This window comes from Cimex lectularius, unplaced genomic scaffold, assembly GCF_000648675.2.
Source record: "Cimex lectularius strain Harlan isolate CLEC.00 unplaced genomic scaffold, Clec_2.1 scaffold269, whole genome shotgun sequence".
In the NCBI taxonomy this organism is placed as follows: Eukaryota; Metazoa; Arthropoda; class Insecta; order Hemiptera; family Cimicidae; genus Cimex; species Cimex lectularius.
This window is the reverse complement of record NW_019392860.1, coordinates 279,480-296,125: the sequence shown is the minus strand read 5'-3', so window position 1 is coordinate 296,125 and position 16,646 is coordinate 279,480. Positions and strand designations below refer to the sequence as shown.

The 16,646-nt window shown below is 35.6% G+C and overlaps 1 protein-coding gene across 1 annotated transcript in view; it reads left to right on the top strand.

Moving 5' to 3' along the window:
* The window catches only part of LOC106674362, a 43,893-nt gene extending 33,887 nt beyond the window's left edge, over positions 1-10,006 (top strand). Inside the window, exon 3 of the mRNA XM_024228785.1 lies at positions 9,686-10,006. Within this exon, the coding sequence (XP_024084553.1) occupies positions 9,686-9,790 (105 nt within the window). The 3' untranslated portion in view covers positions 9,791-10,006. The remainder of the gene's footprint in view (positions 1-9,685) is intronic.
* Positions 10,007-16,646: the final 6,640 nt, after the last annotated feature.

The window sequence follows — 16,646 nt, the reverse complement described above, 5'->3', positions numbered from 1 at the left end:
GTAAAGAGCAATTAACCGCGCTGGAGGATGAAATGGCCGTGCAAACTTGGGAAAATTCACAGTCTCGGCTTCTGCATCTAATTAATCAATCGGACTGTTTACTTCACGCATAATTTCTTTCTCAGCCTTAAACTATTGACTAGGAAGTTAATTATAAGGTGGTTTTATTTATTTATAAATAATACATAATTATATTGTTGCGTGTTTTTCTTAACGTCATCAACTGTTGTCTTGGGAAAGTCTGATTTCGGACCCGATGCCTTGTAAGTTCTTTCATATGCACAGGCCAAAAATAAAATATTTGCCAAAGCGAAATAATATTTTTGACAGTTTGGAAAGCCTATACTCGTTCTGTTGTCTAGCAGAGCAAATCAGAAAATTGCCCAAGGCGAATTGTTGTCATTACAGGTGTATCGGAGTGAAAAACCGTGTACGTGACCGTCTTGCAATACTAGGAAATGTCACTCGAAAGCTTTAGGAATGCAAATTCGATTTCAAAAGTTGGGAAACTCTACCATTCATGAAATCCAGTATCAGTCGCGTATTTCTGAGCCGCGTCATCGATAAACATTTAGAGAATGCGTGCAAGCTGTTTTTTTTTGTTACGTGTTGTTTGTGTGTTAATATTTTCAAAATTTAGTTTTTATGACATTGCCTCGGAATAATTTTAAACTGGACACAAATGTTGATTTGTGAAGTGGCTTTTAAAATTAAAATAATTAGTAAGATATATGATCATAATAATTGTATTTTATCATAATGCACCGTGAAATAATTACTTTTCGTCAAATTAAAGATTTTTTATCTGATAAACCTTGTTTTATCAAATAATGCTGTTTTCGTTGTACTGTTTGGAGAAGTATTCATTTAGAACAACCCAAAAGGTTTTAAGTAGTTTTATAAAACACACACTCTCTCTCTTTTTCACTCTCTCTCTCTCTCTCTTAATCTATCACTCTCATTTTCGCACAAACTCACGGCAATTTTTTTTCATTTTGTTTACTTCTCTTTCTGACTGTTTGTACTCTCTCTTTCTCTATCTCTTTCAAACTCACACACTTCTTCTTACTAACTCTCTTTTCTTCCCTTTATCTCTTTTGTTTAGTATCTGTATTTCTTGTCTTTCGGTTTGTCTCACTTGAGCGGTCTCCCTTTTACTCAACCACTCTTACTGTAACACTCGAATTATTTATATCTTACTCTCACTCTTTCTATGTATCTATTTAGTTTTATTTAGGCTTCTGTTTGTCTGTGCCTTTCTGTATTTCTCTCACTCCCTTTCTATTTATATATTTATGTTTTTCACTTCTTTTCTGAAACTCGTTCATTATGTTTGTTTGTCTGCCTCACTCGAGCTGACCCTCTTTCACTCAACCGCTCTCTCTCTCTCTCTCTCGCTCTCTCTCTCTCTCTCTCTCTCTCTCTCTCTTTCTCTCTCTCTCTTTCTCTCTCTCTCTCTCTCTCTCTAACATTTTATATTTATGCCTCACTTTTACTCATAGTACTCTTTCTATCTATATATTTCTGATCCTCACTTCTTTCCTCTATCCCTTTCATTTTGTCATTCCTCTGTCTCTTGCATTTTGTTTGTCTGTACTTCTTCAACTCAACCACTCATTCTAACTCTTTCATTTTTTCTGCCCGTATACCTGTTTATTTGGGTCTTTCTGTCTATCACTCACTTTTTTCATGCCCTTTTTATTTATTGTATATCCATGAGTCCTAATTTTCCGTGGTCAAATAAAGCATATTTTCATTGTTCCTACTCTGTATCTCTTTCATTTGTCAGTATATTATCTCTGCTTATCTCAGAAATTTTCTCTCTATTTAATGCATTCACTCTTCATCTCACTCGCTTTTTATTGACATATAGCTCTCATTCATTTTCTCTGTTTATTTCATTTTTTTCTGTCTGTCTGTTTGTATCACTCGTTCTATTACTCCTTCAATTCCTCTCCTTTCCTCGTAGTCTCTTTTTATGTTTCTATATCTCCCTATCTTTACTATTTTTTATAAGATCTGTTTGTCTTTGTCTTCTGTCTGTCTCATCAGTTCTGTCTCTTAGTCACACATTCTCTCTTTCTCTAACACTTTTTCTTTCTATTTATATCTCTCGGTCATTAATGTTATATTTGGTGTAACTCATTCTAATTCTTAATCATTTAGTTAAAATGGAAATTGTCTAAACCACCCACACTAAATAAGATCCTGTAGACCTAACCTGAAGAAATTCTCGCTGTATCTCTTTCGTTTGTCTGTTAGTCTTTCAGTATATCTATGTCTTTCTGCCTGTTTCGCTCATTTTGCCTCTCTCTCATCAAACTCTTTTTCTATCTATATAGAGCTCTATAGCCTTATTTCTATCCTTTTATTTTTCTGTCTGTCAGTCCTCTCTGTTTCTAAAATCGGGATTGCTGCATATTGCCAGACTGTGTTTTTCTGTTTTTCGTGACGATTTTAAACAAGGCTAAAAACAAAGTATTGAGAACCTACTAGTTTAAATAATTATTTTAGAGTTTCGTTTTCTTTTTTGTACCCTGTATATTACAGAACACATATTTATTGAGATATGTATACATTGATTTAAATGCTAATTTAAAAAAAGTTTAAAATTGAAGGATTTCACTGCTATTTCAAATATCGCAAAGAAATGCTTGAAAATTTACATCTTGATGTTTGTATTTTTGAATTTTTCGAAGCGGCGTCTCTTTCAAGAAAAAACATGAGGACTTAAAATCCTTACGAACCTAATTGTTTAAAATGTTAGCTTTGTACAGTGTGTCATCCCGTGGGCTTTCAAGGTTTTCCATTTCCCCCCTTTCTGATGAAATTCAAGTTCCTAGCCTAAATGACTTAGCTTATTTGCAATTGTAATGTTGTACTTTTCAAAAGGGCCATTAGATTGTTGTAAAACGTTTTTCAATAAAGTCCCACGCGCAAAGCGAATCAGAGGTTAATTGTACTAATATAAACGGAAAACAACACAAATAATTCTAAAAACGTGAAAATAAACCACGGTTATTCTGAGCTGAAAATCAAGAGATTTCTAAACCAAAGCAGGTTTCGCCGAAACCGCACGTGCCGAAATTCGACAATATTAGTCCACATAAACATGTAAACAACTACACATACATGACCAGCCTAATTGAGAGTCGACGGAAATGCACGCATAACAATACATTCTGATAAAATAACACAAATACACTTAAAAATAGAAACGTGATGATAGGCTGATTTGCATCCATGCTAATCCAGAGTGTCCCATATTCCTCAGGATAATCGGAAGTAAGCTCCTCCATTCGCGCTAATAAATTAAATTCTCACACTAACCTAGAGTACGCGATATTTCTCGGGGCAATTGAGGATAAACCCAACTAAATTACTTTCACAGTCACAATTAACTTTTTTAAAAAGACGGCTCTTCACATAGATTTGTTGTTTACAGTGAATGCTCATCATCAGATTGAAGGATTAATTTTTTACTCTTACAATTCATGTCGAGAGACGTGTTTGTAACTCCTTACCTGACGATGAGCGTTTGGTTGAAATCCGGATCGTTGTAAACAACAATCTCTGTGTAGAGCCATCATCTACAAAAAGTGAACCTAGATTTCTTGATATTCCGAGTGGTATAGGGGAAAAACTCCTCCATTCACCTAATAATAAATAAGTTTGTTCTAATAAACATGACAGCGTAAACTACACAGGGTGTATGGCTACTTGTGTTACAGACTGTGCCAGTAGATTCTACATTCAAAATGGGACCAAAAAGTCCTAATTAACGTTGATCCGTATGTCAGCAGTTTCGGAGTTATTCCACTTTTTCTGATTTTTTAACATTTCACGACCTTGCTTTAAATAAACAACTAAAAGGTTTTGGACATGTTGGTACCATTGAAAACTGCGTTTTAGTAGCGAGAACTTTGAAAAATATATATTTTATTTTTCCAAAGTTGAAAACACTATGGTGACTTTAAACTACTATTTACAAGCCTAGAGACCATCAAATTTCAGAAAACGTACTCCATTTAATTTTCTTTTAGTGGTGTAATATTTTTTAAATTACTTTTTCCAAAGATGAAGAAATAGATGGAGGAATGGAAAAAACCGTGGCTGACGGATTGGTAAGGTGGATAATTAAAAAAAACCTAAGGAAATTCTACCTTACCTCCTTATTAATTCTTCAACCACGTTTTTTCTTTTCCTTCATCAATTTCTTCATCTTTGAAAAAGTAATTAATAAAGAAATTGCACCACTAAAAAGGATATTAAATGGAGTATGTTCTCTGAAATTTGCCGGTCTCTAGGTTTGCAAATAGTACTTTAGAATTACCATAGTAAGATTTTTCAACTTTCAAAAAAACCTTTTTCCAAGTTCTCGCTACTAAAACTCTTATTTCAAGAACGTTTACAAATTTAGTATTGATAACATCTTATTGGAAATTTAACTTAGTTTTAAATGGTGTCAACAAATTTGTCGAAAAGCTTTTATTTTTGGAGTTATCATTGTTTATTTGAAGTCAGGTCGTGAAATCTTAAAAAATCAGAAAAAAGTGAAATAACTCCGAAAGTGTTGATATTTCAATTACAGCTAATTATCACTTTTTGGTTCCATTTGAATGTAGAATATACTTCCAAACACGAGTAGCCGAACACCCTGCATACAGTAACGTATGGCCCGGAGACCGGAGATAGTGGATAATGGAGATGTCTGTCTATGCTGCCGTGCCTCAAAGCCGCTCATAAATCAAGATGTACTTCTTTCTTTGGATACTTAGTTCATTGCAGCCTGTTCTTATGTGCTCTGGGGGATAATTTCTCCACACAATGGACACCTACGCGGTCTCATCCGATGTGTGGACATCGCCGTGTGTGATCTTAGTATGACCTATGTGCAACCTAGTATGTACGACCTTTTTCCTAATAGACCCAGTCTCCGCAGGCCAGTGACCGATCTGACCCCTTCTTTCTATCAAATCCTAGTCTTCTCCGACAGACGGTTAGAAAAACATGCTTTTTTATTTAAAATTTTGTTTCAAATATTATTGTTTGTACAATTGTGATTTTAAGAATAAAATGTTTTTCTTTCTTCAAACGTTTTAGAGCGATACGCATGAATTTAAAATCAATTAAAAAAATCTCTCACTGTTTGGCGTAACACATCGGGCTTATTAGTTTATCAGCTTAAACCCCTTCTTCCTAACAAATTAACAAGTCAAACTTTCAAATATTTTGAAAAAATTATAAGCATTATAAGAAAATGTCATTGTACGTCAAAATTCTTGCTTATAACAGGCTTTTTCTTCTGGATGGGTTTTTAAGGGGGCGTCACCGGGTTTTAAGATTATAACAGACATCTGTGACTATTGCCAAAGGGATTTTTGAGATATTTGATTACCTCTTTATCCTGTTATTAAGCTTTTGCAAGTTTAGTATGTCGTATAACGTGAAAGGCTATAGGCAATTTGACATGGCTGATCCTTGTGTGCTCGTCAAGGTTTTTCTTACCACACCAGGACTACACGAACCGACCATCATACGGTATAATCAGAAAAGACGTGCTTGTCATTAAAACAACTGTGACAATATTTTGGATGATGTGTTTACAGAAAAACGTGTTTGTGTTGTATAACAACTATAAACAAAAAAAAATAAATCAAGCAAAATATCTACTTATCACTTTTTAGGATTTACGCGGTGTGATGGATAAAAGGTACTTTCTGGGGTCATCGGTGGGCGCAACGGTTTAGGCGTGACACAGCGCTAATCACTGTAAGAAAGGTGTCGGGTTCGAATCCAGGGCCGCTGGATTCGAACCCCACATACTTACAAATGGGCTTTTTTCAAAAACACCGGCACCCCGAGGGTTGATATGACCTCTGCTGTTGCGAACCCTCGTAAAAAAAAGTACTTTCTTTCAGAATTTAATATCAATGTTTTGTAGATTTGTTTTCCTCAAGTCTGACAAATTTCAGTAGGTAAATTTTTGACATGAATATCGTGTTATTTGTCTCATTGAGTTTTTAAAACAGAACTTTACAATAAATGTGTTTTTAGTAAAAAATTCTTGCTTTATTAATCTCTAGAATTTCAATTAAATAGGATCTTGCCACTCGAATCTTATCAATATTTAAACGAAATATGCTAAAATGCCGGCGAATTACTTTACAAAAGGAATTTCCACCTTACGCCACGGCCGATTTCGGTAATATCGAATTCCAAAACCATCCCGGTTTTCGTTAACGGACGGAACGCTCCCGGTATTCTGGGGTGAATGTGTCGAAATAGTCCGACTTTCCTCAGTGAAAGTGTACGAAGAAAGGTCTGAGAATCTTTCAGAGTACAAACGCCTCTTTACGTCCTATAGCCGTCGGCGATTCATTCTTCTCAGGGTGTAATTTAAGTGTAATATCATGCCAACCGCCTTCTCTTCCTCAAAACAGCTAATAAATCTGTTTTTCATATCATTAACACGTTATGTAAACTGTTGTCCGGAATATTGAGAATTATTTATTCTGACATCATAGTTTACTTTTTTTTTTTAAGTTTTACAGTAAATCTGATTTTACAAAACTGCACCGTAGTTCAATTGACAATAAAGAAGCCCTATGAAACTAACAAAAATATTTTGTTAGTAATAGCAGGTTTATATTTATTATTATGTGTGGTGTTTAGTGACCGTTAGTTAATGATTATTTGGAGATCGTGAGTTGCGGTCTGGTGTGACGTAGGTTTTAGAAAAACATTTTCTTTATCGTGTCAACGTTTCGATCTTTATCGAGATCATCTTCAGGGCTCAAAGTGTTTGTTTTCTGAGCAGATGTGTTATTATTGTGTCGTGTTGAGTCCAACAACTCAACTCAGTTCTACACATCTACACAGAAAACAAACACTTTGAGCTCTGAAGATGATCTCAATAAAGATCGAAACGTTGGCACGATAAAGAAAATGTTTTACTAAAACCTACGTTACACCAGACCGCACCTCACGATCTCCAAATAATCATTTATTATTATTATTTTTTTACTTCATTTTTGTTATCTACAACTGTACATGTATTACAAGCAACCAGCAGATTGGATTTCAATTTATGTTTGTGGCATTATTTACAGAGAAAGTGATATTACTCATTGGCAGCCTATCTGGGATTAATAAAGTGATATTAATTATTTAAGAGACCTCTTATTCATATTCTTTTCAGACATTTACGTGGTAACTGCGAGGAATGGATTAATCATATTTGTGTGTTAGTGAGATTTTGTAATTTACGACAAAAATGTAATGATTGTTGATGGCATGGATTGCTGGCATGTGAAGTGTGTAAGTTTTACGCAAAAAGGGGCAGAAACGATTAGTCTTAAAATTTTGGTTTGAAAACTTTGTAATCTTTGAATATTGGAATATTTGGCCGATCCATAAACTTAGTACCCGTACATCCAAATAGGTTTGAATAGGTAAGCGTATGTCGAAAGTTTTGATTTAAATGGTAATTTTGATTGTCGGTTGAGTAGGTAACAAAGCATTTTAAATTGTTTGTTGAATGTCTGTTTTTTATGTGTTCTGTCTGTTAATAGTGAGTGTGGATTCCAAGTTAGTCTTCTATGAAATGTAAGTCCTAACTTAACTTCCTCCAACAGGAATAAAACTGAAATGGAGAGACATAAACAAACTGTGGAAAAACCATCCTTCACTCATGGCTCCAAGAGATGACATGAACAGGAAATTCCGAATACATCTGGGCACCAAAAAGGAATGGGAAAGAGAGGGAAATAACTCCCTCAAAAATGGCACCATCCTTTGGTACACAGATGGATCTAGAATGCGGGAACCCATGGGAAAGCACACCAGTATCTTCCAAGCTGAGATTCACGCAATTGAAAGATGTATCCAATTCAATCTAAATAGAGGATACAAAAACAAGAATATAGCTATCATGTCAGATAGCCAAGCAGCCATCAAAGCACTAAGCTCAAATACCATTAGTTCAAGGATGGTGCTGAACTGCAAAACCAAATTAAACATATTAGGTTCGCAGAATAAAGTCAGCCTCTGCTGGGTCCCAGGACACATGGGAGTAGAAGGCAACGAGAAAGCGGACACCCTTGCAAGAAAAGGGGCTGCCACACCGCTAATAGGACCCGAACCCTTCTGTGGAATAGGAATACACACTATTAATGAATATCTCAGACAGAAGGACAAAAAGAAAATGAGCGAATTCCAATTCACTTATTGGACATAGACAATCCAAGAATCTTCTAACCAATTTTGGCAAGAAAGAAATCACAGAATGTGTCAAAGGAAGCAGGAATAGACTGCGAATCCTAACAGGATTCCTGACAGGACACTGTAGATTAAATGGACATCTAAAGAAAATTGGAATAATCCAAGATGGCACATGTAGATTCTGCAAAGAAGCAGAAGAGACACCAACACACCTACTAACAAACTGCGGAGCTACACTAGCCCGCAGGAGGAAGTGTTTTGGGATGTACAATGTGACCATAGAAGAACTACAACCACTGAAACCGGGCCTATTAATCAAGTTTCTTGATGAAATAGGACTCACCGATGTTCTTTAGGCAGAGCACAGGGGATACAATAGCTCTTAAAGGGCGCTGTATACCATACCCTGAAATATTATATCTATCTATCTAACTTAACTTTGTCGGATTGAGGAACATTTTGAGGTTCATTGTGTACGACAAGTCTCACGACAGAGTGTGTGGCAGTAAGTGCATTCTCATCAGAAGTCAAAATTGTGTTCAACAGCGGATTATTTGGAAGAGTGAAGAATGCACGTTGGTTAATAAGAAGATAAGAATGTGTGGGAAAGATGGAGTGGAATTTAAGTACGAGATCGTCGTAAGTATCGAATGTTTTAGTACAAGTCTTTTTAGTCTGGTGTGATGGTTCCATGTCAATCGCTTGTCCAGAAGTAGTCAAAGAAAAAAGGATGCTATTCATGTAGAGTTAAGATGTTACTCCAACAAGTGGAATTAATTAATTTTGGTCTCGTCTATCTTTTTCAGCTTTTTATATGCCTCCTCCAGCAAGGAAATGCCGATTTAAAGTTTTTTGTGGGAAATAACAGTATGAGAAAGTTGGGAAAGGATAGCTGAATCAGAAATGTAGATGTTAGAAGATATGTGAGCATATTATGTGTGTAAATTGAGTAGAGGATAGGACTAGGCCTTGGGGTACACCAGTGTTAACTGTGAGAATGGGAGAGAGAGTGCATAGCCAATACAACCTGAAAATATCTGTTGGAGGGTTTATGGGTAAGAAAGTATTAGTTGGAAAGGACACACTTGAACTTAAAGAGCAGTTGAACAAAAAAATTACGCAAAAGATGCCAAACGTCGCTAAAGTTATAGATTGTACATTCTACATCTTCAAAAATAATCATAACAAATGACAATAAAAATTATCCATAATGGAACAAAGGAAAAGAAAAAATAATGGAAAGCTAAATAAAATATTTTTCTGATGAAATTCGAACGATTTTTCTTAATCCCTTTCAGAAAGGTTTTCACACACACCAACCCTATATTATTTTATAGAGAAAATTTTAAACCTTCCAGAGGTTTCCGAATATTGTTAAAAACCCCAAACGTAGACATTCTTTATTAATTAATACAATTTTTGATTTGAGCAATTAATAAATTACGTCTTTTCGTGTTCACAGCTTTTGGAGAACGACTTGGATGGAGAACTGGACCATCAGATGGTATACGAGCCAAGACTGTACAAGAGAGAAGCGTACGATAAACAGTTACAGTATCTCCATTAACGGAACAGAAAAACTGGCTGATATGCTGTACAAAATGTCAAAACGGCTTCATTACATTATTAATAAATAAGAAAAAGGCTGGATCATGATGTTTTTTTGGTATTGGAGGAGACATTCGCTTTTTATCATTTTATGTAATTCAAACTGCCTGATTACGCTGTAGTTTTTATCGATTGTTTATTTTTTATTAATAAATTATTATTTTAGCCCGAGCAACTCTTGTTTAATTTGACCGATTTCCATGAGTTTTTTTGTCTATAAAATCTTCCACGTTCTTTCTCTAGGACGTCCTTGGAAGCATTTTCTAAAAATTTTGCTAGGTTGAAAATATTTGATAATCAGACTTACAAAAGAAAAGCTTCATTATGAATAAGGTAGTACGTAGTCTTCAAAGTATGTTTTTTAATTCTTCCCATTGGAAGGAAAATATTTTTTTTGCAATTGGTGGCACTCATTGTGTATGATTAGGGGTCAAGGAGATCCCGAGGCCATCATCGGTTGAGGCGACGTGGTGGGTTGCCAGGACGGGAATGAATGGAGAGGGCTCGAGCAGTATGGTTAGGATGGTTCGAAAGGTTAATGTGGAAGGTTTGGAATCTGGACCGGATTAGTTCGTTGACAAAAGGAATGTTGAGGTGTTTGTGGACAGTGAGGTTAGTGCTTTGACAATTTGTCTAAGGACTTTCGATTGGAAGGACTGATGCGCTGGATATTGGAAGGCTTGGCAGTACCCCACAGTACCACTCCGTATGTCGATATTGGTATTAGTAAAGTCTGGTACAGTGTTAACTTTGTCTTAATTGTCAAAGTCGATTTCGGTCTTAAAAGCCTTCGTAGTAGTCCAAGTCTTGTATTAAGTTGCTGTTTTTTAAGTTTTGTGTGGGAATTCCACGTCAATCTGCTGTCGAGATATATTCCCAGGTATTTGTCTTGAGTGGAAACTGGTATCTCTTTGCTGTTGATGTACAATGGAGGGCATGACTGCTTTTTCAGTACACTGAGTGCATTTTTTTTCGTTCAGTCTTGTCCTCCATTTTTTACACCAGTGTTCGATAAGGTCAAGGTGTTCCTGGATGTTGGAGATAGCTTGGACAGAATTCGAGTTAGAGGATAGGGTTGCGGTGTCGTCCGCGTAGGTGGTGATAATAGTGTCAGGATGTATTGGTAGGTCAGCAGTATAAATGATATATAGGATAGGACCAAGGATACTTCCTTGCAGTACACCGTCCTGTGTCTGTTTGACTTCCGAGAATTCATTGCCGCACCTCACTCTGAAACAGCGATCAGTTAGGTAGGATTTCAATAAAAGGTAATAATGAGAGTGTAGGAAGCGCTTAAGTTTAAAAAGTATGCCTGGATTCCAGATGTCGAAAGCCTGTGCTGGAAGGAAAATATAAAATTTTTCAAAGGGGTGAAGTTGTTGCACTGTGGGGCTGAAACTTGAATAATAAAAAATAATGTATACAATATAAGTAAAATAATACACCTAAAAAAAGTCCTTCTTGTACGGAAAAAACTGAAGTATTTACAACGTACGAGAAGCTTTCGTTTTCTTGTTCATCAGGAATCATTTAACCAGGCAATATCCAGAGATAAAATTTAAAGAAAAATCAAAAATAACCATAATAAATTAGAAATATATTTAATATATTAAATTTCTCAATATGCCACAAAAATTAAATTTTAATGTATCATTCTGACAGTGGACTACGTTTCAGGATTCAGCCTTATCCTCATCATCTCAATGTATTTGAGATAATCGTCCCCTCTCTTCCACAGTGCACATTCCTATCTTTAGAAAGATCATCAGAGCACCTTTATTTTATTTTGAAGCTTCAGGTGAAATTACCATAATGAAAAAAGTGTAAAACTAAGGATTAGGTTTAACCTGAATAATCATAAAAATGTACAATTTGTACATCGATAGGCTAGTAAAAAGGTCTATTTGTAGGTTTAAAATTTTTGAACATTCTTAAAAATTTAAAATATATATATACATACTCCCAATCAAAAATATTGCGACGCCGTGAGTTTTTAACGTTTAAGTTTATGAGAACGTCCGGTTTTACATAAATAAAAAGTCTAACCATCTTTCCAACACATTCGCCTTTAGTATTTCAAGGGTTGTGAAGGGTTAATCCGGTGAATTTATCCTTTCTTTTGAGATTGTTCTAAACGTGGTTCAGACATTGACAATATTGACTTATGTGCATGTCCATAGCAATGATTCAGAGCCTATGAAAGGCTTCTTATAGTCTTATAAGACCATCTCCATAAATCTTAACCTATTCAAAGCTCTTCTTTCCCTTAGATTGGTACCATCGTGGTACGTGCCTCCGAAAAAAGACGCTTCAGAACACGATAAACCCTACGGCAAATGTCACCGGTCGTGCAGCGTTCTTCAGGTTTTCTCTAGACTCTTTCAAAGACTGTTAAATGCCACTCTTGTCTGCATAAGGATAAGGACTTTTTTTTCCATTCCTCTATAGTCGATGTGTGTTCCCTTTCAAATCTTCACTCACATAACACCTGAATTGTGGCCTTATTGACATAAGGTCATTCTTCTTTTAACAGTTGACTCTAAGATAGATATCAGCAGAATACCATCAATCACGTTTTTAAAGCCGGAAACTGATGAATCGCGCTTCCGGATTTCTTATATTTCAATAAAACCGTCTTCTATGGATGCCCTGAGTTTGGTCAACTCGTATGACTCCCAGTCCCTCTGTATTCTTTTAATAGTCCTGAAACTCACGAATAATTAATGCTAAAGGAATAAAGATACAACAAAATTGACATAGCAAAGGAAATAAAGGGAATTTACTTCTTAAAACAATAATAAAAAGTCTTAATTAGAAAGTGGTTATATTTTAAATTTATTTTGACATCTTTATATGAAATTGATTTAGTTAAAACAGCAATGATTTTTACAGGTGTAAATATATTTACTGATAACATTGTCATTGATTTTTGATTATTGGTCAGTTTTGTTTTCCTCAATTTGTATGAAATATTAAAACTAATTTGTTGAATTCGTGAGAAGGGGTCAAGAATGAGGTAGTTTAGAAAAACACCGTTTTTATTTTTTTTTACCGACGTTTCGACTTTTATTCGGGTCATCTTCAGGGCATAAAGCGTGGCGCAATTCTTGTGAAGTCATAGTGGTGTGGTGTGAAATTGTGAACGGTCCCAAAAACTAAATAATTGTAAAATAAGCCCCAACCGATAATAAAAGTTTATATTTGTAATAGAAATTCTTGTTTCACAGTGTTTCATCTGTTTTTCTCAAATCTTACACATTCTGCTTCGAATACTTGCGAGACGCGTTTCCCAACAATTTCCCAATGGGAAAGTTTTTGAACTTTTCGTTTATTTATGAAGCTTATTTATAAAGCGAAATGTGTGTAAAAGCCAGAAAACATTTTCTGAAGGATGTCGTATTTCATGAAGCACCTGAATGATTCTGTGTGATCTCTAATAATCGGGTTTGAAAGCTTACGTATTCTTTTTCGATGAAGACGTAGTGAAAGTTATTGGATTTTTCGTTTACTTGTGAAGCTTAAGATGAAATCGCCCAGTGAAAAATCTATTAAATATGATTTATTAACGTAATATATTTATGAGATAATATCTTCAGTGCTTCTTATTGTTTATGTACAACTTCCATGGGGCATTAAAATCCTCGTGTATGTTTTCTAAGTGTTCTTCTCAAATCTTGCGCAGTCTTCTGCAATTCCTCGCAAAATGCATTTCTAAACAATTTTTTATTAGGGAAGTTATTGTAATTTTTGTTTATTTAGAAAACTTAAGTTGTAATTAACCAGTAAAAAGCTATTAAATATTACTTATCAACGAATTATAATTATGCTTTTCGTTGTTTCTATACAACTTCCTTGAGGCATTAAATAGATAAAACCAAATTGTATTAATCATTTCGTATTTGATTATAAAATTTTATTTTTGTCTGATCCACTTTTATTACACTGTTTTCGACCTGATTTTCACAAATCTAACACATTCTAATGCAAATCCACGCAAAATGTGTTTCCTAACAATTTCCTAATGGGAAAGTTTTCGGACTTTTCTTTTATTTGTGTGCCTTGTGATAAAATTAGACCGATTTGTATTTGTCAGGAAAGAGATTCTGGGTTCGAATCACGGTATAGATTTTGGAAATTTATTCAAGATTAATTTGTAAAGTAGTTCAACCTCTCGTCCGCGATATCCAAAGGGGTGTTGATGTTTAAGCCTTCCTCTACGACTGGAATTAATGTAATTGATTAAAATTTTATTTCTCTTTTCTTCTAAGTTCTAAAATTTCTCGTTTGATTTGAAAAAAAAATTGACGGCCTTTTTACACAACTTCATCAAGGTTGATTGATATGGCAAAATATATTTGTGATGCCTATGAATTCAAGAATGACGTATGGCATGAAATATTCACACATCAGTAAAATAAGTCCCAGTCATAATTTATCGATTTAAAAAAAATTACTAAAGTCACTTGTAGTAAATATTGTTTATAGTAAGATATCTGGCCGACCACTGAAGATGGCGAAAAGCCCGACGCACCGAAAAGCGTGGAGAAGTAGAACAAAACGGAAACTAGCAAACTGCAGTAGATCCCAAACTTTGGTCGTTGAACTTCGAGAAAAATTAATAATTACAAAAATAAACGTAGAATTAATAATGAGTACTGAAAACTAAAGTTTTTAAAATTTTTATTTATTCATTCGATGTTTGTTTTTCCACACGTAAACAAAATAGGTAAGGTAAGTGGGACATGACCTGTCCGATGAGGAGGAAGAAAGGTGAAGCACCTTATCAGGATCCAGCGTGCTCAATTTGTATTGTCTCCGAACAAGTGCAGGTCAAACAGCCAGTGGAAGTGGAATATCTAAAAAGCGTTCGTACGACCACAGCTACTTAGATTTGGGATTTAAAGAAGCTGACGATGGTAAAGCTCAGTGTGTGATTGGCGCGAAAGTTCTTCCAAACAGTTAATGGTTCCAGTTAAGTTCGTATTTGAGGGTACACGCCCAGAACTCCGGGAGAAACAGATTTTTTCACGAGGAAGCGCACTAAACTGGCTGCTTTTCAAACCTCCATTAAAACTCATGCAAAAACCGTTAATGAAGACTCACTAAAAGCGACTCACTTCATTACTTATCGAGTAGCATAAGCAGGTAAGGCTCATACCGTCGCTGAAACCTTCGTAAAACCGTTGTGCTAACGATGCTTGACATTATATGTTGCCATTATCAAACAAGTAAAAAGACGGATACTTGATTTATCGAATGATATGACAGAATCGCTGGTTTCTCGCTTCGAACACTATTAATTTTCTCTCCAAATCGATGAATCAACTGACGTCGCGGGATTGGCTATTTTATTGGCTTTTGTCCGTGATAAATACTTGAGATGTTTGGAAGAGGATCTTCTCTTGAAACCATTTCCTGCCAATGCAACAAGTGCCGATACAATTTTTTTTACAACTAAAGAAATTCCATGGTCAATTGCATTGACGTGAGCACCGATGGCAAAAACTTGCTGAACGATCGGAGTGATTACTAAAATGAAAGATAAATCGAAAGACATCAGTTACATCTACAGTTACAGCAGCAGCCATTGTGTTCTCCATAGACAAGCCTAGCTATGACACAAATGCCAGCCTCTTTTAAGAGAGTTCTGGTCTGTTCAAATTATAAATTATATCAAGTCGCGACCGCTGAAGTCAAAACTTTTCACAACGACATAGTGATGATATGGGAAGCCTTCATCATTCCCTCCTTCTCCATACATAAATCCGGCCAACCCAGTTTCGTGGGGTCGTTCATGGACCACAACGTCAGATTGGCCAACGTTTTCAATTAATAAAACTTTATGTAAGGTATTTGTTGAGATAAAAAAGCCAGTGTAACGAGCGGGATTCGAACCCACGACCTTCGGCTAAATAAGCCGCTGCTCTACCACTTGAGCTAACGTGACTTCGATCTACTCGGACACCAACTTCCCACCTCAACCCAACCTTTCGAATTTTCCCTCCTTTTTGCCATTTTTCAAATGTCGTGTAATCTATTCGATCGATAAATGAAATGGCCACGAGAGTTTTATTGAAGGTCGTGGGTTTGAATCCCGCTCGTAACACTGGCTTTTTTATTTTAACCAATAGATTACATCAATTGACCACAAACTCTAATGGATTTCATGTTTTCAATATTGAGAAATGACATTGTATGCAGTCGTATTTATCAGATATTTTCATGACATTGAATAAGTTGGGTTGCATGACATTGCAAGGGTAAAGTATCACAACTTTGGCCAATGGCAAACTTCAAAAGAAAAATCCATTTTTTGTATGAATCTGTTGAGGATGAAGAGGTTTTCTGTGTTAAATGATTTTTTTTAAAAGAAAACAAACTGCAGTTTGCGAACGGCACGTTGATTGATGAAATATGTGCACACCTTCGAAGTTGGTAGGTGTTCTTTTTACACTACTTCCTGTCAGCTCGAGATAAAGTATTGTAAACCATGAATGAGTAGTCAAGCCGTTTTCAGTTTCGACAAAGCCAAACAAACTATAATATTATCAATAGTTAATATGGGGGGGGGGCGTCGGTGACCGCAACGGTTTAGGCGTTGACACGGCGCTCAACACTGTAAGATAAAGGTCCCGGGTTCGAATCCAGAGGCCCTGCATTCGAACCCGACATACTTACAAATGGGCTTTTTTTCAAAAACACTGGCACTCTGAGGGTATATATGACCTCTGCTGTTGCGAACCCTTGGAAAAAAAAGTTAATATGTTTGTTAGACACTGCTTCAGACTACAGAAATCGATTTTCGAGTCCACTTG